We start from the raw sequence: 23,635 nt of genomic DNA, 5'->3' as shown, positions 1-23,635 counted from the left end.
ATTTTATTTGTTTTCTATGAAAACTATCGAAATATCACTACAAGGAGCACTTTTGGATTTTGAAAGACTTGAGGTTTAATACTAAATTAATAAAGCAGCTTTTAATGCCTGTGTAGTTTCACAGTATTTCTTTTTCTGCTTGACACATCTGTTTGTGTCATCCAAGTCCTTCCATAGACATTGCTATAGCTTGTTTCAACATATCCTCGTCATTTCCCTCATCTGAAAAATAGTTATTTATAACTTTTAATTTATAACTATCATTCCTATTGTAATTTTCTTCTTACTTATTTAAAATTAACTTACAAATTATAGTTTTTTTCCAAATGATTGAAATTATACATGTGTATTTGTTAGATGATAAACAATAATCCACCCCAGTATTCCATTAAATAAACAGCACTAATTCTATAACTGCTGTTTTTTCATTGATTGATTGATTGATTGTTGGTTGCTTAACGTCCAGTGGCAAATATTTCATGCTGGTTCAGGACGAGAACAAGTTAACAATAAATACAATATGTAGGTCCTGTAACAGAGGCCGTCTGGGATGAAGGTCGGGGAAGTTTGGACTGCCACGGGAAAATAGGGGTACATTTGTATATTGGATAAGGACAGAAATTTAGCCTTGCAACAGGCCACCTACGGACCCCTCAAAGAGTTGTTGCAAGGGTTCTTAACGTGCAGAGAACGTGGCACTCTCTTTACACGAGGCATCGGATTTATCGTCCCCATTCTGACCGGATGTGACTGCGAACTTATACGCCCCGCACAGCCAAACGGACGCCCCACTTTAGCAAGGGTTTTACCGCCGGTCGGAGGAAGACCAATGGTGACCATATTTCTATTCCCCAGTCACCCTTGGGGTGGTTTTTTCATTGATAATTATTCCATTGTATTGTATGAAATGGCTGCAGCTTACATTCACTTTTCTTCACATCATTATTGAGTATAAACAAAAAGAGATGTTAGGTATATGTCATCAAGACAGTAACAAGTATGTCTTTTGATGTGTTGCACAAACGTGATTCAATATAACAACAGTATTTTGCTATACAAAGTTTTAAAAGTGTTTGCTCAATCTATTTTTTTTAGAGAAAACCACATCAACAATCTTAAGTTCAAATTAAAGTTGTGGCTTCAAATATTTTCAGCAATTCCTTTATCATCATTCCGAAATTTAACTTTCTTTGACATTTTACTTTCAAAAATCTTCATAACACCTTATGATTGTCTGTATTTTGCAATCATTATGATAATAAATATTGAACTGACAATACTACTAGATTTTTTTATGATTTATTGATTAATCTCAAGTGTTTTGTTTCAATTAAACCTATAATAATTATTGGTGAAATTCAAACAACTCCTTTTAAGCCATCTTGAATTTTTAAATTCATTCCATTACTTGTAAATATTAAAGAATAGTAACATTATTAATTAATTCCTTGTCATCGTTTATAGAGAGTGTATTTCAGTGTTCATAAAAACAAACCTCTTTTGCTTAAACCCTTTTCTGGATCACAAATTCTACTCCCAAGTTTCCAACATACCTGTATACTCAAGTTTCTATGGTACAATCAAAAACAATACACATTTTGCATTTTTTTAATAAGGGTACCTAAGCTATATAATCCCAGCTTACCACTAGTTTCTGGACCATTTACTTTTTGTTCCTTTAGAAGTACATCACACCCATTACATTTTTCACCGTCTGTCTGATTGGCTTCAGATTTATCTGAAGATGAGCTTTCAAGCTTTGATAAAAAAGCAAGTCTCTTTGATCTTATTTCTTCGTGAGATGGAGTTACTATGGGTTTATCTTCTGTTTCTTTAACCTCAGTACTATTTGAACTACTACTTGGCAATGTTTCATCATAAAAGTATCCTTAAATGCAAAAATAATTTTCTTTATACACACAAATTTATCTTAACAAACATTAGTAAATTTGATTTTTTACTTAGATCAAGAAAGTGATGGAATACATCTCAAGTATTTGGAATTGAATTTCATAATTCTGTTACAGCACAAAATCCCTGACAATTGGAAACAATGTATTCCAATACTATCAAAATTTTGACAGTATTGATTTTCATTATTATTATTTCTCTAAAAATATCATTTGGTAACTATTTTTCTTTAATTTGGAAGGCTTTTCTCATTTGAAAAAAATAAATAAATAATAAACTGTTGTCACAGAGATATGTCTCACCATTTTAATGTTGGTAGTACATGTATAATGCAAATATTGAATCCAAATGGCAATATTTAAACATGTAAACTATTCAAAACATTCGAAGTTAATGAACCATGACTTAATGTGCAGGACCAAATAACCTCCATGGAATTGTGAAATGCCAATGCTTACAAAACTGCATACCAATTAATACCATTGACTTTTCATAAGTGGTGCCCTTTACATTAACCAAAATATAACTTAAAGTTGTAAACAATGTAAAAATTTCAAAGTAAATGAACCATGATGAGGTGATAGGGCCATATAGTCTCCATGGAAAAGAGACTTGACTTGCAAATGCTAATACAACTGCATAGAGAATATCATTGAATTAATATTAGTGGTTCCTCTTTAACTGATCTAATCACAAACTTTAACATGTAAACTATGACAAACATTCAAAGTCAATAGACCATGACTGAGGGGGCGGGGCTAAATAAATGAAATAATCTCTATGGAAATGAGATGTGCCAATGCTAATGCATCTACATACCAAATACCATTGACCTACCACTAGTGGTCCCCCTTAAACTGACTAATTACAAACTAATATATGTAAACTAAGCAAAAGTTTAAAAGTCAATAGAACATGACTGATGGTGTAGGGGCCAAATAATCTCCATGGTAATGAAATGTGTCAATGCTACTACAACTGCATACCAATTATCATTCACCTAACTCTAGTGGTTTCCTATAAACTGACCTAATCACAACTAATATAAATGTTGACACCACTTCTGGTGTAGGAAACAGCATACCTAGTTCTCACTTTTTGACTCCATCAAGACGAGACAAAAATGCCATTGCAATTATGACAGCTTTTTGTGAAAAATGTGTTGTTGTTATAATTAGCTTATCACGTTTAATATAGAATAAACTGCTTCGCTGAGCACAGCTGGATACGCCCGCAGAGGCCCAACCCTGAACAGTTGGGGCAAAAATGGACACAATATTCAAGCTTGATACCAGTCTGAATTTGGATTGTAATTAAATATTTGACATATTATAGGTTTCTGAATAAATGTAGTCAAAGAACTTGAAATTGGTTATATGAATTGAATTTATATTCAATGAAAGATTTCTTGCTGTTGTGCAATACACTGTGCTGTTGCACAATGCTTAGTAAATCTGTTGTCAGACTATAAACAAATAAAATCTTTTAACTTGGAAACCTACATTTGCAAATTTATCAAAATCAAAAGGGAGCTTACAAATATAGATATAAACAATTTACCAAAGTTTCATAAAAAATGCTGAAAGCATTTTTGTGTTATTGTTCGAAAACTGGAAAATCCCCCTTTTTGTAATGAATAAAACCCCATAAATCGGAAACGATTAGTCTAAAATTTATAAAAATCAAAAGGGAGCTCATGTAGATAGAAATAAACAATTCATCAAAGTTTCTTGCAAATTGGTGAAATTGTTTTTGAGTTATTGTCCGAAAACTGGAAAATCCCCCCTTTTATAATGAATAAAGCCCCAAAACTCGGAAACAGTAAATCCGAAATTTATAAAAAACGAAAGGGAGCTCATGTCAATAGATATAAACAATTCACAAAAGTTTCATGCAAATTGGTGAAATTGTTTTTGAGTTATTGTCCGAAAACTGGAAAATTCCCCCTTTTTTAATGAATAAAACCCCAAAAGTTGGAAACGGTAAATCCGAAATTTATAAAAAACGAAAGGGAGCTCACGTCAATAGATATAAACAATTCACAAAAGTTTCATGCAAATTGGTGAAATGTTTTTGAGTTATTGTCGGAAAACTGGAAAATCCCCCCTTTTTTAATGAATAAAACCCCAAAACTTGGAAACGGTAAATCCCAAATTTATAAAAAATTAAAGGGAGCTCACGTCAATAGATATAAACAATTCACCAAAGTTTCATGCATATTGGTTTAAGCGTTTTTGAATTAATGTCCGACATATTGACGACGGACGGACAGACGGTCAACAGTATACCATAATACGTCCCGTAAATGGGCGTATAAAAATATATAGTATAAAAATACAGAAAATATCAATGATAGAACTTTATTTTACCTTCCATGCTTTTTTTCAGAGTTTCCTGTAAAATTTTATCATCTGCATCAATATCATTCTTGCTAGCCTCAAGGGCTTGTTTAACATCAGAATCTGTAACTTTCTTTTTAATGTTTTTCTCATTAATAAGTTTTGGTTTTATTGGTTGATTTGCTGGAATAACTTTTAATAATGAATCAGCTTCACATTCAGGTAGATTTCCAGTTATAATGAATATTGAATAACCTGAAATCAAGGTTAAATAAAATTAACTATTCAACAAAATTAAATTCATATTACAGTAATATAATAAAAGAATATGTGTCCAAAGGACCCCATGCACCTCTCAGGCTCTCACACCATCATAAGTCCATGTTCTGTGAACCATGGGTCAAAAACCTAATTTGGCATGAAATTTTAAAAGTAACAGTTTTAATACTGCTTTCACAGCTCACTGAACATGGAATAAAGATGACACAAAATCAGTACATTCTCAGTTTAAAGTTTTTGGTTAAGGTAGCATACAATGAAATTGTGATCACATCAAATTGAAACTGGGTGCACATGTTCATTTTTATGAGAACTTTTAAAAGCAGGAACTAATCTAGGATTTGTATCACTAGCCAGTCAACACTGAGCAGGGATGGGCACGATTACTGACAAATGTATTCGATTAATAATCGATTACTTGAAGGATTTTTGTGTAATCGATTAATAATCGATTACTCTGATTTTTGTATGTAATCGATTGCAATCGATTACTTTAGCAAAAGTAATTACATTACTTTTCGATTACTGTTAATTACATGCTACAAAATTACAACTTGAATAAAGTAAGTTAAACACAAAGTTAATTATGTTGTTCAATGTATGTATAGTGGAAATTTTGAACTTTACAAAAATAGCATTTAAAGCATTGTTTCCAAATTTTATGTTGACAGTTGTTTTCTAGATGGAAGCTCTTACTGTCTAAGGATCCGAAATATTCAAAAATTCTAGAAATTTTGGTTTTCAATATGAATGATTGGTGATAAAGTTCTTGCAATGGCATCACATTGCATCAATCACTTCTTTATATTTTAGGTTATTATCTCCATATTTTTGCAAATTTTTGCTGTCATTCTGACTAAAGTTAAGTTTTTTGTTTTTACTCATTAGTAACAGCTATATTTGAATATAGTTCATTACAATGTTGAAAGTTTACTCTGAAAAAAAAACTATAAAAAAGTAGAATAATTAATTAGTTCAGCTAATTTTAGAGATGAAAATTTATGATTTGTAATTACATGCATGAATTAATCCTTTTGTTTTGACAACCTCCCTAATTACAGGCTATAATACTGCCAATGGAGTACAATTATAACCTGGGGCAATATAATGTAAATCTCCTCTTAATTAGACATAATTGAAATCAAAACAAAGTCTTCATCTTATTGATTAGAAGTCTTTGTTCATCTGATTAGTAAAGACAAGAAGTTTGTTGAGAATTTTGTATTCTCATTTCAAAATTATAAACAATTTATATTTTTTGTGCAAAAATTGGATACATGTATCTCTATTACTGAACAAGAATTTTAATGCATAGCCATTGGTTCATTGTCAAAAGGATTTCGTGTACTTTGTAATTTTTATGTCATAACATTATAATGAATCAAATGTTTATCTATTCTAAGCTAAAATCCCAACTATTATTGAAAATTATGCTTTAAGGAATTTTAATACAAATAAGCTTACTACTGCAATATAGTACAGATTTTAACTTAAGACTTATTTCTTATTTAAATCTATTTTCTTATTTTTATATAAAAGGTCTTAAATTACTGACAAGCAAGAAAAGTCATTTGTTTCAAAAGCTAGATATACAGTATAATTTGATAGATCTGGTTGAAGCAGCTGGAGCCAATAGATAGAAACAAGGCATTTGATAAACTCTTAAGTCATATCAATACATTTTATTTTTATCTGTACTATAAAGTGATGAATACATACATACTTTCATATAAAAAAGATTATATTTCATCAAGCTATTTTACCAAAGTAATCGAAATGTAATCGAAAAGTAATCGATGATTACATCATAATTTTTGCTGTAATCGATTAAATTACGATTACATGTAATCGAAAATATCTTCGATTACAGATTACTGTCGATTACTGGAAAAAATGTAATCAATTACAATCGATTACGATTACCCCATCCCTGACACTGAGGTTGTGAGATCCCGCACGGGGCAGGTGCACTAGACTCCAATCTTAATTGACTAGAATTGTCAGTTTTCCTACCGAAGGTCGGTGGTTCTTTCCGGCTTCCTCCATCAATAAATAAAATGGGGTGCAGCTTGATACGACCGCAGAGGTCGAACCCTGAACAGTTGGGGCAAGTATGGACACAACATTCAAGCTTGATACAGCACTGAATTTGGATTGTAATTAAATATTTGACACAGCATAGGTTTCTGACACAGAATGAAAGTGGTCTAAGACCTTAAAATTTTTTAATTTACCTATTCAAACCATATCATTATTATTTGCTTTTATATATAAATCAGAAATAACCAATTTAAAATGGAAAATTTTAAAGAAAAAAAAGGAAAAAAAAATCCCCCCCCCAAATTTTTTGAACCCCCTCATGATTCACCACCCCCAAACTCAATCCCAGCCTTCCCTTTGTGGTATGGTACCTTGCAGTACAATTTCAGAGAGATCCATACACTTGAACACAAGTTATTGTCTGGAAACTAGAAAAATGCTTGTTTTTTGGCCCCTTTTTGGTCCCTAAATTCCTAAACGTTTAGGGCAATTACCCCCAAACTCAAACCCAGCTTTCCCTTTGTGATATGGAACCTTGCAGTACAATTTCATAAAGATCCATACACTTACACACAATTTATTGTCCTGAAACTAGAAAAATGCTTGTTTTTTGCCCCTTTTTGGCCCCTAATTACTAAAATTTGGAGGCAATTACCCCCAAAATCAATCCCAGCCTTCCCTTTGTAGTATGGTACCTTGCAATACAATTTCAGAGAGATCCATACACTTAAACACAAGTTATTGTCTGGAAACTAGAAAAATGCTTATTTTTGGCCCCTTATTCCTAAACTTTTTGGGCAATTACCCCCAAACTCAATTCCAGCTTCCCCTTTGTGATATGGAACCTTGTAGTACAATTTCATAAAGATCCATACACTTACACATAAGTTATTGTCATGAAACTAGAAAAATGCTTGTTTTTTGCCCCTTTTTTGGTCCCTAAATCCTAAAATTTGAAAGCAATTACCCCCAAAATCAATCCCAGCATTCCCTTTGTGATATGGAACCTTGTGATACAATGTCAGAGAGATCCATACACTTACACACAAGTTATTGTCATGAAACTAGAAAAATGCTTGTTTTTTGCCCCTTTTTGGCCCCTAATTCCTAAAATTTGGAGGCAATTACCCCCAAAATCAATCCAAGCATTCCCTTTGTGATATGGAACCTTGTGGTACAATGTCAGAGAGATCCATACACTTACACACAAGTTATGTCTGGAAGTTACAAAAATGCTTATTTTTGGCCCCTTTTTGGCCCCTAATTCCTTAACTATTGGTACCATAACCCCCAAAATCAATCCCCACCTTCCTTTTGTGGTATTGAACCTTATGGTAAAATTTCATTGAGATCCATTCACTTAAACTAAAGTTAGAGTGCGAAAACTAATGTGTCTTCGAACGACGACGCAAATGTCATACCAATATACGACCAGAAATTTTTTTTTGCGGTCGTATAAAAACTGACCGACTTGAAATAGCACAAAAGTGTTGAAAGTGGCGTTAAACACCAATCAATCAATCAATAATCTAGGATTTTGGAGAGGGAAAAGAGACTTCTCCTTCCATGAGAGAGTAGGGAGAAGTGAAATTCCATTAACGTTTCATTTGTGTTGTGTTTTCGTGTTTATCTATGACATACACATTAAGGAAATTGTTTTATGTATATGCAATAAAAAATATACCTGCAGTGTTTTATATGATACAGTATATATTAAAAACTAATAAAATTGTATTGACAATATAGTTGTTATTTATTTAGTCATGCCATTTGTATTGTCAATTTGAATTTAAGTTTAAATAAAATTAGTTGCTAGTATATCCCAGTTTGTATCTGATGACTTGTTTTTTTTTTCAAGAACGGCTTGAGAATGATTGGAAAATTTCATTTATACAATGTATCATTAATAGTCATAATTTTGTAAAACATCATTGAATGTCCAGGACATCATGTCAGTTGTAATTTGAGATTCTCACGAAAAATTGTAGGCCTATAACTGAAGATATCTGTCAAGCTCCTATTAATTAAAAGATAAGAGAAAAATTTTCTTATTTTTTTCTATAAGAGATATTTCTCTAAGTCTTATTAACAAGTTGGTTGTGGAAACAAAACATGCTGCTAATTACAAGTTGACAATGGGTCTTTTGTTAGCAATCAAACTTTCCATCAGCCCTTTTTATACGACCGCAAAAAATTTTTGCGCTCGTATATTGGTATTACGTTGGTGTCGTCGTCCGAAGACACATTGGTTTTCGCACAATAACTTTAGTTTAAGTGAATGGATCTCTATGAAATTTTTCCATAAGGTTCAATACCACAAAGGAAGGTTGGGATTGTACCAACAGTTAAGGAATTAGGGGCCAAAAAGGGGCCAAAAATAAGCATTTTTGTAACTTCAACAATAACTTGTGTTTAAGTGTATGGATCTCTCTGAAATTTAACCACAAGTTTCCATACCACAAAGGGATGGTTAGGATTGGCTTTGGGGGGTTGTGGCTCAAACCGTTTAGGAATAAGGGGCAAAAAAGGGGAAAAAACAAGGGTTTCCGGGTTAATGGACCATTTCAAAAGCAGTGTAAGGGAGGAAATCCAAAAACAAAATTGTATAATGTTGTACAATGTTGGATTACCTCCCTTACACTTCTTTTAAATTATCTATTTAAGACTTTTATGATGTATTTAAATTGGTAATTATGGTTGCAAACTCAATTGGAAATTTGAATTTGAAGGGTTGGACCTCTGCGGTCATATACGGCTGCGCTCAGCGAAGCATTTTATTACTTTATACATTCATAATAATTTTTATTCAATAGCAAATAAATTGCTTCGCCAAGCGCAGCTGGATACGACCGCAGAGGTCCAACCCTGAACAGTTGGGGCAAAAATGGACACAATATTCGGTCTTGATACAGGTCTGAATTTAGATTAAAATTAAAGATTTGACACATAATAGGTTTCTGACACAGAATAACTGTAGTCAAAGAACTTAGAATTGGCTATATGATTTGAATTTATATTCAATTTTTAGCTTTTGTGCAATACACTATGCTGTTGCGAATAGACCTCCCCCCCCCAACCACCCCCCTTTTAAAAAAAAAAAAATTTGAAGTATTTTCTTTTTGATTTCTGAAATCTTGAGGAGAAAAAATTGTCCCCCCCCCCCCCCTTTTCCCAAAAAAAATTCTTTCCCTTAGTCATGGTCATAATTTCAATTCAAATTTCCAATGGAGTTTGCAACCATAATAACCCATTTAAATACATCATAAAAGTCTTAAAATAGAAAATGACATACATAAAGCCAGACTTTTTTTATTATCTGTTTAACGAGATCCACCGACTCCAATTTCCCGATTTCAGAATAAAAAATAAAGAAGTGCTTTTTACTTTTATTTTTATTTTTCCCGCCGACTGTTACAAAATCCTCAGAACAAAAATAAAATCTGTGGTTTATGATACCCGCTTTTGTCAACGGTAATTTTTAATTTTTACCAAGTCGATGAAACAGCAATTTCAAAGTAAAGAAATTAAAGGCATAAACGATTTATGACTTCAAAAAAGAGGTTAAAGCATTGATTTTTTAAGCTGGTGGCATGTTTTTTCATAAAAACAATTTGTTTAAAACCACTTTCGCCGGTACTTGTTACACGAGAGAGTACATCAAATCATTCTAACTTTCAGCTAAATAAGTTATTACTTCATTTGAACTTGATGAAATTAGCCTGAAGTAAATTTGTAATCCATGTATTGCATTAAAAACGTCATATTCCTTTCCAAAAAAGCGTATCAAACATCGTTTATTTTTGTAAAGTTTTCTCCGACATTTAAATAATTGGGTATATTTTTGAAGAACTACAGATCGGAGTCGGGATTTCATCAGAAGCGGACCCGCTATGACCGAAATCCAGATTCTTGCGATAATGACTACGGACGCATGAATGGCACTGCTGACAGACAAAAATTGATCCCAAAAGGAAAAATTACGCATTCCACACGCATTAATGTACTTTTGGTTAGATATTTTTGATTAATGTTTATATTTCCTTTTTAATGCATTGTTTTAATTTATAAGTTAATGTTGCTCAACCATGTCTATTACACTAATATAAAATAATTATATTATTTCCGAGCTTAAAAGTTAAATGAATATATCTTTTTAATGAAAAATAATTAATTTCATGAACATGATAACAGAGTAGTTTTTTAATTGAATTGTATATACAGTATAAACATGTAACATACACTAAGAGGTTCCTGGCTGGTAATATACATATATATAGTGTATATGCAGGGAGGTTGATATATTTGCCTGGTGCATATGCATGGATCTAAATTAGAGGACATACAGAATTAAAAGACATTTTTTATGTTCATATTAATAGAAGGGTTAATATACTGGTCTGTTTTCATTTCATTGTTCTTGTATTTTGATAAATTCTTAAAAAAAAAGAAAAAAAAAAAAAAAAAAAAAAGTCACTTATAATGGTTTTATTTTTATACTTAGTGTCGACTGGACCAACTTTGCACTTTTATTATTTTTTTTATTTCGTCCCCTCGACCCTAATTTTTACAAATTTTCTCGTTAAAGATAAAAAAAAAGTCTGGCCTAATTATAGCTAAAATTAATTTACCTTAATCAGCATTTTTAAAATTATTAAAATAGTAACTTCTAAAAATGAATTGACAGCTAATCACCTCAAGACAATACACAAATTCTTTATACATAATTTAAAAGCAGTGTAAGGGAGGTAATTCAAAGTTGTGTTTGAATTACCTCCCTTACACTGTAATTTGTACCTAAGCAATTGTCCATTAACCAGGACACCCTTATTTTTTCTCACTTTTTTGCCCCTAATTCCTAAACGGTTTGAGCCATAACGCCCCAAAGCCAATACTAACCATCCCTTTGTGGTATGAAAACTTGTGGTATAACTTCAGAGATCCATACACTGTTCCACAAGTTATTGTCATGAAACTAGAAAAATGCTTATTTGGGCTTCTTTTTGGCCCCTAATTCCTAAACTGTTGGGACCATAACCCCCGAAATCAATCCCAACCTTCCTTTTGTGGTTATAAACCTTATGTTTAAATTTCATAGATTTCTATTTACTAATACTAAAGTTATTGTCCGGAAACGAAATGTCTTCTGACGACGACGTGATACCAATATACGACTGCAAAATTTATGAAAATCATTCGTTTATTCCCACCCCTGTAATGTACAACTGGTTGGTTCGTTATAATAAAAATTTGAACAAATTAGTTGAGTGATTACATCCTCATGATGAAAAGTTTTAACAATTTTCAAAAATGTTTGGCGACTTAAATCATCATTTCGCAGCAAGATTGTGGCCTGTTTGAAAGTATATGGTCAATTAAGTGATTTAATTTTTGTTTAATTTCACTCTTATTTTGGTATTTTTTCAAATCTTTAACTTAACCTTAAATATCAACTTACCTTCTTGTTGTAATTGTGTTAAGAATAATGATAAATAAGTATCTGATATAAGTTCTGGGCCTGTAAGAAGCGAGTTTAAATTAAACCATTGATAACCAAGTTTTCTTATAGCTAACCAGTGTTCTCGAAAATTGCATATGTAAGCATTCATTTCCCTGTAAAATAAAATAATAATTTAATCTGTCTGATGGTGAAAACCAATTGTTTGCTCTTCACAATATATAAAACAAAATAATTACAAAAAGTGTTGGACACAACAGAAAACTGCTTCAATAATTTACTAGTCTACGAACATACAGAATAAGACAACAACACAATAGCAACATAATCTGACTAAATACTAGATCAATTTGTAGCATAATCAGACTTATACATTGTTTTGTATTCCAGTTCTGCCAAAATATCCATCATATAAAAAGAAGATGTGGTATGATTACCAATGAGACAACTCTCCACAAGCATGACAAGAGACCAAATGGCACAGAAATTAACTAAAGGTCAGCGTACGGCATTCAACAATGAGCAAAGCCCATACTGCTTTTGTTAAACATAATCTTTAATGTCATGAATTGATACACCAATCATTTAATTTCTTTTCATCGCCAAGTTTTTAGTTATCATGTTGACTTGAATGGTCCTTTGAAGTAAACTTGACCTTTGCCATTGAAAATCAACTAGATTCTTCCTTTCCAATTGGAATAGTATACAAAATGTATACATATGTCATAAAAGTTCCTTAAATTAATAGATAGATATATGTACTACATACTATTACTCTTTTTTCTTAAAACTAGCTGCCAACCTCAGATTCTTAACATCAAATAATTAAAAAGATATAAATACTCACACAGGGTTACTCCTAGCTGTTGCTGCAACAGGATCTTGTGAATTATATGGTAACAAATGTAAACCCCATACTGACAGTCCTTTTTCTATTACTTGTATAGAAAAAAAACCACTGTCATCAAAATTACTGGATGGTTGCTGAAAATTTAATTAATTCAATCTTGTGTAAAATGAATATAATGTTCTCTTAAGGTTGAGGACTGTTATCTATTTCTTGCATGAAGAGATATTTCTTGTATCACACTGCACAGAGTGTGATACAAAATATTGATATGAAAACTGTGTGAATTTGATTGGTTTATCCAGCATCATGATTGAGACGATATTACAACATTTTCATTGGCTATTCTTTGAGTCATTGATGACTTTATAAGGTTAAGACGATGTACATTTCGTCTAAGGCAACCGACTGCACAAAATTATCAGACTGGAACAAAATTTCAACTTGATCTGTAACTTGTCATGATAAAACTATATACTAATTATCAAATCAATATCTTCAAGAATGAAAAACAAAACTATCACTAAATTCTTCAAACAATTTACCAAGAAAAGGAAAAAAATCCAAAATGTCATTTTGTCTTTTAAAAAATGAGTTTATTTCCCTTTGAACAGAAATCTACTAATTCATAAGTATTTCATCAAAAATTTAATTCTAGGGAAAGGGCTTTAACTGAACAAAGAGAAAAGCTAAAACCGTGAAAATTGAACTTGACCTGTAACTTGTCATGATAAATCAATAAAACAAATATCAAATCAATATCTTCAAGCACGAAGAAAAAAAAGTCTGGAAAACTGATTTGCCGGACTGACAGATGGACAGACGAACAGACAGACAGACGGACGGAGTGCAAACCTAAAGTCCCCTTCCACTTCATATGTAGGGGACAAATTAAAACATCTTTATCATAAATGAGCTTGGTGTGATAAAGGCGTTATTGGGTTGCCGTCTCAATGACATAACCAAAATTTGGTGTTATTTATTTCCCAACATATTAAGATATCTGTACATTTAACTTATATCACAGCTGACAAGTCATTCTATATACATTATGATCCTGACTCCAACAATGACTTTTTAAATTCTTTTTTACATTGGTGCTTTTATATTGAGGAATGATTTCCTGTCATTTTGTCTCATTCTGCAAAACAACCTATATCCTTTGACTATTTGAAATTGTGCATGTAAAAATGTCAACAATTCCTCAATTTTTATGATGCTATATGACTGTAAAAAACTGTTCAGCACTTTCTACACTTGCAGTAAACATGATGAAGTATATGAAACAAACAATATTTGTAAGTACTGTTCAAATACACATGCTACACAGAAACAAAAAGGATGAATTAAGTGTGGTAAGTACATATGTTACAGTTACCTCCATAAATCTTCTATATTCTTCGGTTTCTATGCCACCTACTGCCATTTGTTCTCTTTCTGATTCATCTAACTGCTGAGCAATATCTGCTAAATCTACTGGACTGAAGTACTGTCCTTGTAATAGGGCATTTAGACAGTGTTGTGCACACAAGGAACCCTCTTGCTAAAGTGAAAGCATAGGCAATCTATGAATACATAGTGTCTTTTTATATGAGCCATTAAATTGCAGAAAACATGGCGGTACTCTAAAACAGATGGATCATAAAAAATTACTACAAGTATCACATAAACTTAAAATTTTTAAAGATCTATGACAATGAGGTCAAGGTCATTTAAATCCTGTCAGACAGACATGTTCACCTTACAATTATTTCATACACCAAATATAGTTGACCTACACATGTACTGCTTTTGGTAATTGAAAAACAGACCAAAACACAAAAAACTTAACACTGAACAATGAAACATGAAAATGAGGTCAAGTTCAGATTATACCAGCAAGACAGACATGTACACCTTAAAATCATTCCATACACCAAATATAGTTGACCTACTGCTTATGGTATTTGAAAAAAACAAACCAAAACACAAAAAATTAACATTGAACAATGAACCATGAAAATGAGGTCAAGGTCATGATCAGATGATACTTACCAGACAGACATGTACACCTTACATGTACAATCATTCCATACACCAAACATAGTTGACCTACTGCTTATAGTATTTGAAAAACTAACCAAAACACAAAAACTTAACATTAATCAATGAACCATGAAAATGAGGTCAAGGTCAGATGGAACCTGCCAAACTGACATGTACCCCTTACAATCATTCCATAAACCACATATAGTTGACCTACTGCTTATAGTATCTGAGAAACGGACCTTATCACGTAACTTTAAACTTTATCACTGATCCAAATAATGAGGTCAAGGTCATGTGAACTCTATCTGACAGACATGTAGACATTGCAATGAACCCATATACCAAATATTGTTATCCTATTACTCATAAAAAGTGAAAAATTCACATGACAAAAAAACTATGGTTTTTTTTCAAGCAGTTGCTGAACTATGAAAATGAGGTCTAGGACAATGGACATATGACAGACGGAAACTTTGTAACATAAGGTATCTGCAAACAAGGTATGAAGCATCCCGGTCTTTTAACTTCTGAAATATATAGCTTTATACAAATAGTTTACACCGCCGCCACCAAATAGTAATCCCTACAATGTATGTCTCACATACTGCGACTTCTGTCAAAGGTGAGACAAAAATGTTGTTACTGAATAAATCAAAGTTTTGGAAATTACATGTACTTGGTGCATTTATTTTGATAGAAACTATTCCATTGAACTTGAAATAAAGATACCACAGATGCATTTAAGTCATATCTTACATAACATGAGAAATTGACATAAGGTGACCGCAAGTTGCTTACATTTAAGTCATTTGCCCTCTGGTGGATACATTTTGTAGTTGTCTCATAGGCATTCATATCACATTTTGTTATATTTGTATTGAGGGTCCTGTTGAGAACTTATGACAGAAAATTATTTAAATTTTCCTTTTGTGAACTTTCCATTCCAGTTGATACTATATTTCAGGGCTTGTGTGAATTGAATGATACACTGACAGAGGGTAGCTGATTACCAAAAAACTATTAAACTAAGGTCCTTAATGATAAAGTTGAAGTCATCTCTGTCAAAGACAGACACCGTCATGATATGGTGGAATGTTATCAAATATTATATATATATATGACAAATTAACCTTATATGTTTCACTTGCCATAGTCACAATCTCATCTATTTTTCCCCAAGTTTGTGACATAAGCAAATATAAATTACCACCAGATTTTTGTTGGCCATGAGCATCATGACAGGTGCTATCAATGGAGCATGGTATTACTTGCAATAATGAATTTCTTACCCACTGTTAGATTAACCCTGATTTGTTTAAAGGGGTTGGTATTGCTTTAGCTTTTTTTTTAGGTTGTATAATGTATTGTGTGATATTTTCATGATTTTTCTTCTTTTCGATATTTTACAAGTTGGTGATACCATGGCTACTTTCTGTCTTAAAGGGGCATTAGCTACGACAAATAAATAATTAATATTTTTTTTTTTGTTCAATCAATAATGAAAGTGAAATATTCCAATAGTGAAATGATAATTCAGGTTTAGCAGCCAGTTTTGTTCAATTTTGTCAAATTAAGCTAAAAAAACATCGCCGATAGATTATTGCACTTGCAAGTGAATAATTCTACCTCATTGAATCCGTATTCATGTGATCTTCAATTCAACCCTTTAGCTGGAGATGGGTTAAGCAAGTATTTAGTTATTAAAAGGAAAGGAATGTCAACATTGAAAGTGACACAAGGATGAACCATTTGGTTGACTGATTGATCCACAAAAAAATCATTCTTATACAGATAAAAACTACTTTTTAACCTACAATATGAAATAAAACAGACCTAGAAAATCCAATTACACATGGTCTCTGTCTATTTATATTTATGTTTATATCCGGTTGTAAGACTATTGGCAATCTTCGAAAGTCATCTCGGATGTTAATTAGATGACGTCTAGACAAAAATACACCCAAAATGCTGATACATATTATTGAGTCCATGCATTGTTAACTGTTTATTTAAGACTTTTTTTGTAATTTGGATATACGTTTTAGTATGTTCTAAATCAAATATGAGAATTTGAGTCAAATCAGTGAACATGAATTTGACAGCTAATGCCCCTTTAAAACAGAATCTTCTGTCATGGATTTTTTACATTTTGAAACTCTTGGAACGTTCAAATTGTTTTCTGTTACCAGGTTACTAAGTCCTTTAATACTCTTTAAGTTGTCAGATAAAAAATAAAAGTTTTACAATTTCTACTGTGTCTACCAGATTTTAATTTTTCAAGACATCAGAAATCACTGAACATTTCCAAATACTAAATATAACTGAAGCTAATATAGGATAATTTTGGTCCTGATACTATTATATATTAAGAAAACAGTAGTCTCAGACTTGACGTCACAGAATAAAGACCAATAAAAAACAATTTTGCATATCAATTCAAATAACAAGCTTCTTTCAAGGTTCATCAGATTTCCAAAAAAGTTTTTAATTTTCTAAAACACACAAGGCATATTAGAGGCAACACAAAAAAGTGTCATGCCACTCTTCATTACTACTCTTTACAGACATACATTATGTACAACTTTTATTAAAATATCAGGGTTAAATTTAACCTCATTCAAATGGGGCCCATTCATCAGATTGGAAGTTTGCATCACAATAAACCAGAATTGGAATTTTTTTCTTTCACCAATAATAATCCTTTCATCATCATGAAATATGGAATATATGTTCATTTTGATTAGTTCACATTTAAGCAGGTCCACAACAATAGATAATAATGTGAATAGTAATTGGACAGCTTTAATGACAGAAAATAGGAATTGATATTATGTAATATCAGAAGTCCATTACTAGACGAAGTGTGCAACCTGTGCTATATAGTAAGGCAATCACGATGTCCCCTTTATCAGTGGAAAGCGCCATTGGTGGTCCCCCCAAATCTCATTTTATAACTATGGAATCATGGGTAAAAATATTATCATCGAACAGATAGCTGTTAATTAGTCTCCTTGAGCGTTTGATTAATTATCAGTTTGGTGGTAAATGAAGTCAGCCGACTTAGTGCGGTGGTTTCTTATTGCCAGTTAGTTAACTTCTTCATTTTAATTCAACATTTAGAAAATGATATAAAATTTTATAAACGAATTCATTGCTACCATTTTTCATCGCGCAAAGGCAAATGAGAACTATAAAATCTGCCGTGTCGGACTTAAAATGTATCGTCTATCTAAAAGATGTAGTCATTTTTGTCAAAATGAAGTCATAACTGTCTCCTTTTCTAAATAGAACTGCGTTGTGTTGACGAATTATGTCTCTGTCATTTACGGCACCAAGGAAGCTATATATATACGGTGATGAATAAGCAAAAGACAGGGTTTTTTCTTCGCTTCTACAGAAAAACAATAATATCCGACCATTTGTTGCTTCAGATGACTTTGAAACAATTTCGAATTTCAAAAGTCTCTTGTTTTTTTACCTTTTTTTAAATTAAGAGACATACTTTTCTCCTCATGTTGTCCGTCATTACGTTCGCTATCACAAGATCACGGTATACGTGAGTCAGTGATGCAACGCGTAAACGTCCTTTTTTTGTGTTTTATACTCACAAAACAAGACATATGTAGATCATGTGGATTAAAAAATTTGATTTTTCGCGTGTTGCTAGCGTAACATTCAGTGGCAAATATAAATAAGCATATCCCATCACAGAGTTGTCTCAAGTGTAATTTAACATCAGAGATCGTAACATTCATCCTGAATACGCGAGGTACTGGATTTCACTTGAAGTAGCCTGGGATCCTGGCTAACTGCTCGACGAAGTATTAGACTGGGTCAGGATGTCAGGTTAGATCTGAAGTCCCTCCTCCGACCTGACGCGGCTGCTATTAATGTATAAATCCCACACTTGTAAGAAAGGGTTTTACTGTTGGAACCGGACAATTCAAGGAATTACTGACTTCATTTCTTAACAGCACAACTTAACCCCTGAGATTGATTTAGTATTTGAACAAATTAAATCAAATTGTCCTACAGCTAGGTTATTGAAATAAGACTTCGTCTTATTTCAGTATAAAGTATTCTTACATAAAGAATATATATTTATTACTCATTTGTTTACAAAGATCGTGATCGCAACTTTTCCTACAATTTTAACCTATACAATTTATATGTCGAACGCACGTGTTGAGAACTGCATTTTGTACATGTATTTTAACGGATAAATGTAACAATATCTGACTGAAATGATAACCTATATTCGTCCACACTATCACCGAGTATATAGTAAGGCGATCACAATGTCCCCTTTATCAGTGGAAAGCGCCATTGGTGGTCCCCCAAAATCTCGTTTTGAAATTTTAGGGGCCCCAACCAATTTTTATTCTAATAAAATAAAACTTAAATGTACTTTTCATATACTAATAAAGCCTTTTTATGTAATCCTATATGTAGCTTTTGAGCCTTGAAAAGATTATGTGTGATAACTTCATAATATCTGAATTATTGCCACCAGAAATAGATCACAAGATTTGACAGTACTGATTTTAGTACATTTCCCACCAAAATTGTCTCCCTTCAATTTGAACTTCCTGTTGACATTTTGACAATATGGCTGTTTCTATGAATCATTAAATGCTATTTCAAATCCAAGCCATCCTCTAATAGCGTTTATTGAAAACATTATTCAATTACTTTTTATTGAAGATTGGATAGCAATATAGATATTTTGAAATTTATTTACGAGAGTTTGCGTTTTGTTTTTTCATTGAAGATTTTGTAAATAGCGATGCTTGGACAAGTTATTGTCAAATAAAGGCTTGTAATGACTCCCTGGACAACTGGAATGCATCTCCGATTCAACAGTTTCGACGAAAACACTTAACAATAATGAAATAATCGTAGAAGATTTAAAATAGAGATAAGAACATTAATGGGACTGGAAACCGTTATACCAATCAGTGTAATAATATCAACATCACGGTCGTTAGAACGAGACTTTACCTGCGCTATTTATCGATACGCCATATTGTTTTGACAGTGACAGCGTGCCTTGATCATATAATATTGGTAATTTTTTTTTTTTTTTATAGTTATTTGAAATGAAAATCCTTAATATAAACATGACTACTATAATAATAAAAGATATCTCGATCTTTGACAGTTGTTATTAATCACCAAATCCCGTCTCAAGTGTAAAAAATGACACATAAAGTTTGAAATTTTCAGTATGAAAATAGCGTGGGGACGATGTGGAAAAAAGTATATGATTCATAAAATTTCTTATAACTGTTGATTGAAAAGAGATATGCAAGTTCGGTTTGTTGTAAAATCATATTTATAGGTTATAGTTTGGATTTGCTTATTTTTATTGTCACTTTTTAAAATAAAAAAGTGGAATATAAATTTCTTTCTCATTACAACCGGAACCCACATGCACGGCTCAAATAAATTATACTGTTCCTATAAAATTACCTACTCCTTTTTATGTGTGCAATATTTTTATTATAATCAGGGTTAATTTTGCTTAGTAATGGTCTTCTGGTGGCATTATAATTAGCATATGACTTCGTAAATATATATATGTACACTAGGTTCCATAATTAGATCTACAAAAGTAGGCCCGTTCACAGCCATATTGAAATTTTGGTGTAAACACGAAGTTCACAAAAGTTCAAAACAATGTGGCTATATCTTTATGAGACCCGGGTAACTTTTGTTATATGAATTAATTATGAACTGAAATTGTAAACATTGTTTTTATTGCACACTTATTGTTTTTAGGATTAATTATGATCTGTTAACCTTTGACACATTGTTTTCTTAGCGGTCAAGTAAAGCGCTGGCATTTCGACTATATCTGGTTTATTTTCAACACTAATATATTGACTACTTATTAATAATTTTTCCTAAACAATATATATTTTTTGCATTTAAACTAATTAATTAAATAATAATTTTTTTATTTCAAATCCACCAATTTTAACAGTATTATATATATGCTGACTTGTTTGCGGAAATCTATTGTTTACATTTATGTACAGAATGCTAATTTACTACATGACAGGATAAGCTGTCAATCAAAACAAAAAATCAATAATCTGCTATCGGGGGCCATGAAACCTCAACAGATCAATCAGTTTCCAGTCCTGTTAGTATAATAGTCCAAGGTTTAGAGAAGAGGTATATGTCAAATCATGACTTCGCATTGAAAACTTAGTTGTCTGACCGGGTTTTGGTTATTAAAATGAACTTACTGGTTTCCGGAAATTCTCTCTTTAATTTTCCCGCTTTGATTAGACAATCAGGTTTCCGTTTTTGTTTATATAGCAGGGGAAATGGTAGAAATGGGATTTACAGCAAACTATTTTACAGTCACCAGCTGGGCTTTCAGGATGATAAAATATTCGCCCAGCCGAAAATCTGGTCGCCTTGGGCAACCGTTAAGTTTAGTCCCTGTTTACAATTTTATCAAATCTCACGCATCTACTTCATGAAAACTTGACAGCACTGAAGTTTCTGGTTGATTGTACCAAATTTCAGAGAAACCCTAGTCCAAATAATTATGAGGTCTTGAAAAGCTATTTTAATTTTTTGCTGTGACGTCTTCCTGCATCATATGATAATCATCTAGACTGGAGAAACCCCACATAAGAGTTATCCCCCTTTGATGATGAAAAATTCATTGACACAATATTCAGATTTTCCTGAAAGGCAAGTGTCAACGAAATAAAGTACGTTGACCTATTATAATTGCGAATAACGTCACTTGAAGTTACAGTTATATTTTCATATGTCATCAAATGGAAACAGGTTATGGGACTGAAAGTGATGGTCAGTGACACCAGAGACATATATACACGTGCATATATGTCTCTGGTGATACATTCGAAGTTCAAAATGTCATGATAGCGTTCAAAGGACACTTCAGTTGACCACTCGGACCACCGAATCTCCTTGAAAGCAAATCTTTGTTATGAAATATCGAGAAAATGTATTAAGTTGTCATTGTAAAAAAAACTTATACCTGTTCGTGGAAAATTGTATCCATTTCAGTGTTGGTGAATCTTAATAGGGGAGATAACTGTTGTCTAATAGTACATCTAACTACTTACTAATTTTCAAAAAGTGACAACAGTACAACGGTCTCCTATTTTATCAAATGAAATCAGTTTATTTCCCAATTAAAGGTTCCTTGAGAGTATGCCAATTACAAACAAGAGAAAAAGAAAAAAAGTCAAAAATATACACATTCATAGACATTTATACATGCAATGGGGACTGACTGTGCACCACTTATTGCGGACCTATTTCTGTATTGTTATGAGTTACAATTTATGACTAAAATTAGAAAGGACCCATCGAAACAACATCTGATCCAAAAAATTGATAACACTTTTAGATATTTGGATGATATATTCGCTCTCAATAATGACGACTTCAGTATGTACACTAAAGAAATTTATCCTGCTGAACCGACTTTTTTAAATAAAGCTAATACTTACAATGAACACGTACAGTGGCGGATCCAGAACTGTTCATAAGGGGGGCCTGCTGACTGACCCAAAGGGGGGGGGGGGGGGGGGCTTGGGCGCTCCAGTCATGCTTCAGTGATTCCCTATATAATCAACCAAATGTTTCCCACTTAAGGCCCCCCCCCCTGGATCCGCCTATGGAACACTGTCCTTTCCTGGATCTTGATATCTATATCTTAAACGGGAAGCTTATTGCCAAAATTTATGAAAAAAGAGATGATTTTTCATTTCCTATTGTTAATTATCCATTTTTAGATGGTGACTTTCCCTTGTCACAATCTTATGGTGTTTATATATCTCAACTTGTTCGATTCGCTCGTGTATGTAACAACGTATTTGATTTTAACGAAAGAAATTTATGTATTACTGAAAAATTATTACACCAGGGTTTTCGATATCACAAACTAGTCAAAACATTTACTAAATTTTATCATCGGTATAAGGACATCATTCGTAAATATAGCTCAACATGCAGACTTCTTATACGTTCAGGTATTTCACATCCAATTTTTTATGGTAATATTCTTTAGAAAGCACAAAAATGTCGGCATTCACCTCAAAAGCTAACCAAACCTTTAAACAGACTTATTCAGAAGGAATATAGTTACGATACTGTTGTCAGGTCATTAAAGATGACATATTTTGGTGATTCACTCATAGGGTCTTTGCATCGGAAATAAAAACATTTATTCTAAAACCAGTTGTTGGCATGATAAGGGTTATGTTCTTCTCGTATATTTTATGGTGGTATGATACTAAACCCCTAACGGGAGGGATTGTGCTTGATTTTCATATGATGAAAACATAATCTTTCAATCAGTTTAATTGAGGTCTGGAGCTGGCATGTCAGTAACTGCAGAGACATATAATATAATTGTATTATATGTCTCTGGTAACTGCTAGTAGCCCAATTGTTAACTTTTCATTTCTATTTACCAACATTCCAGCAGCACCTGCATATGGAGTATATATCTCCCAGTTCATCATGATATTCCAGACCTCGCATTTCCTATCATGATTTCTTTGATAGAGGGTTAATTTGCTGCTTACAAGGAAGATATTGAACCTATGACTATTATACAATGTAGTATGTCCCAGATTGAACTAAGAGTTCCAAGTGGTGAAGTTAAAATCATCCCTCCGAAAATGTTACCGACGCCATCACGAGTTGTTTGACCGTTATGGAATATCTGTTTCACAGATG

The 23,635-nt window shown here is 32.4% G+C and overlaps 1 protein-coding gene and 1 long non-coding RNA gene across 2 annotated transcripts in view; one reads left to right on the top strand and one right to left on the bottom strand.

Annotated features, from left to right (window-relative positions):
* LOC127732684 (uncharacterized) overlaps positions 1-9,677 on the top strand; it is a 54,038-nt gene extending 44,361 nt beyond the window's left edge. Inside the window, exon 2 of the long non-coding RNA XR_007996379.1 lies at positions 9,523-9,677. This is a non-coding gene — a long non-coding RNA (uncharacterized LOC127732684). The remainder of the gene's footprint in view (positions 1-9,522) is intronic.
* Positions 119-21,975, bottom strand: LOC127732678 (ataxin-3-like). The gene is made up of 7 exons (XM_052241849.1): positions 21,924-21,975; positions 14,250-14,414; positions 12,872-13,008; positions 12,025-12,179; positions 4,281-4,505; positions 1,646-1,888; positions 119-222 (listed from the first exon to the last, which is right to left on the bottom strand). Exons 1-7 carry the CDS (start codon positions 21,945-21,947, stop codon positions 158-160), a joined length of 1,014 nt encoding a protein of 337 aa, XP_052097809.1. The 5' UTR covers positions 21,948-21,975; the 3' UTR covers positions 119-157.
* Between the last annotated feature and the right edge of the window lie 1,660 nt (positions 21,976-23,635).

This window comes from Mytilus californianus, unplaced genomic scaffold (assembly GCF_021869535.1).
Source record: "Mytilus californianus isolate M0D057914Y unplaced genomic scaffold, xbMytCali1.0.p SCAF_26, whole genome shotgun sequence".
Classification (NCBI taxonomy): Eukaryota; Metazoa; Mollusca; class Bivalvia; order Mytilida; family Mytilidae; genus Mytilus; species Mytilus californianus.
Note: the sequence above shows the minus strand (reverse complement) of the source record. Positions and strands in the feature narration are given on the sequence as shown.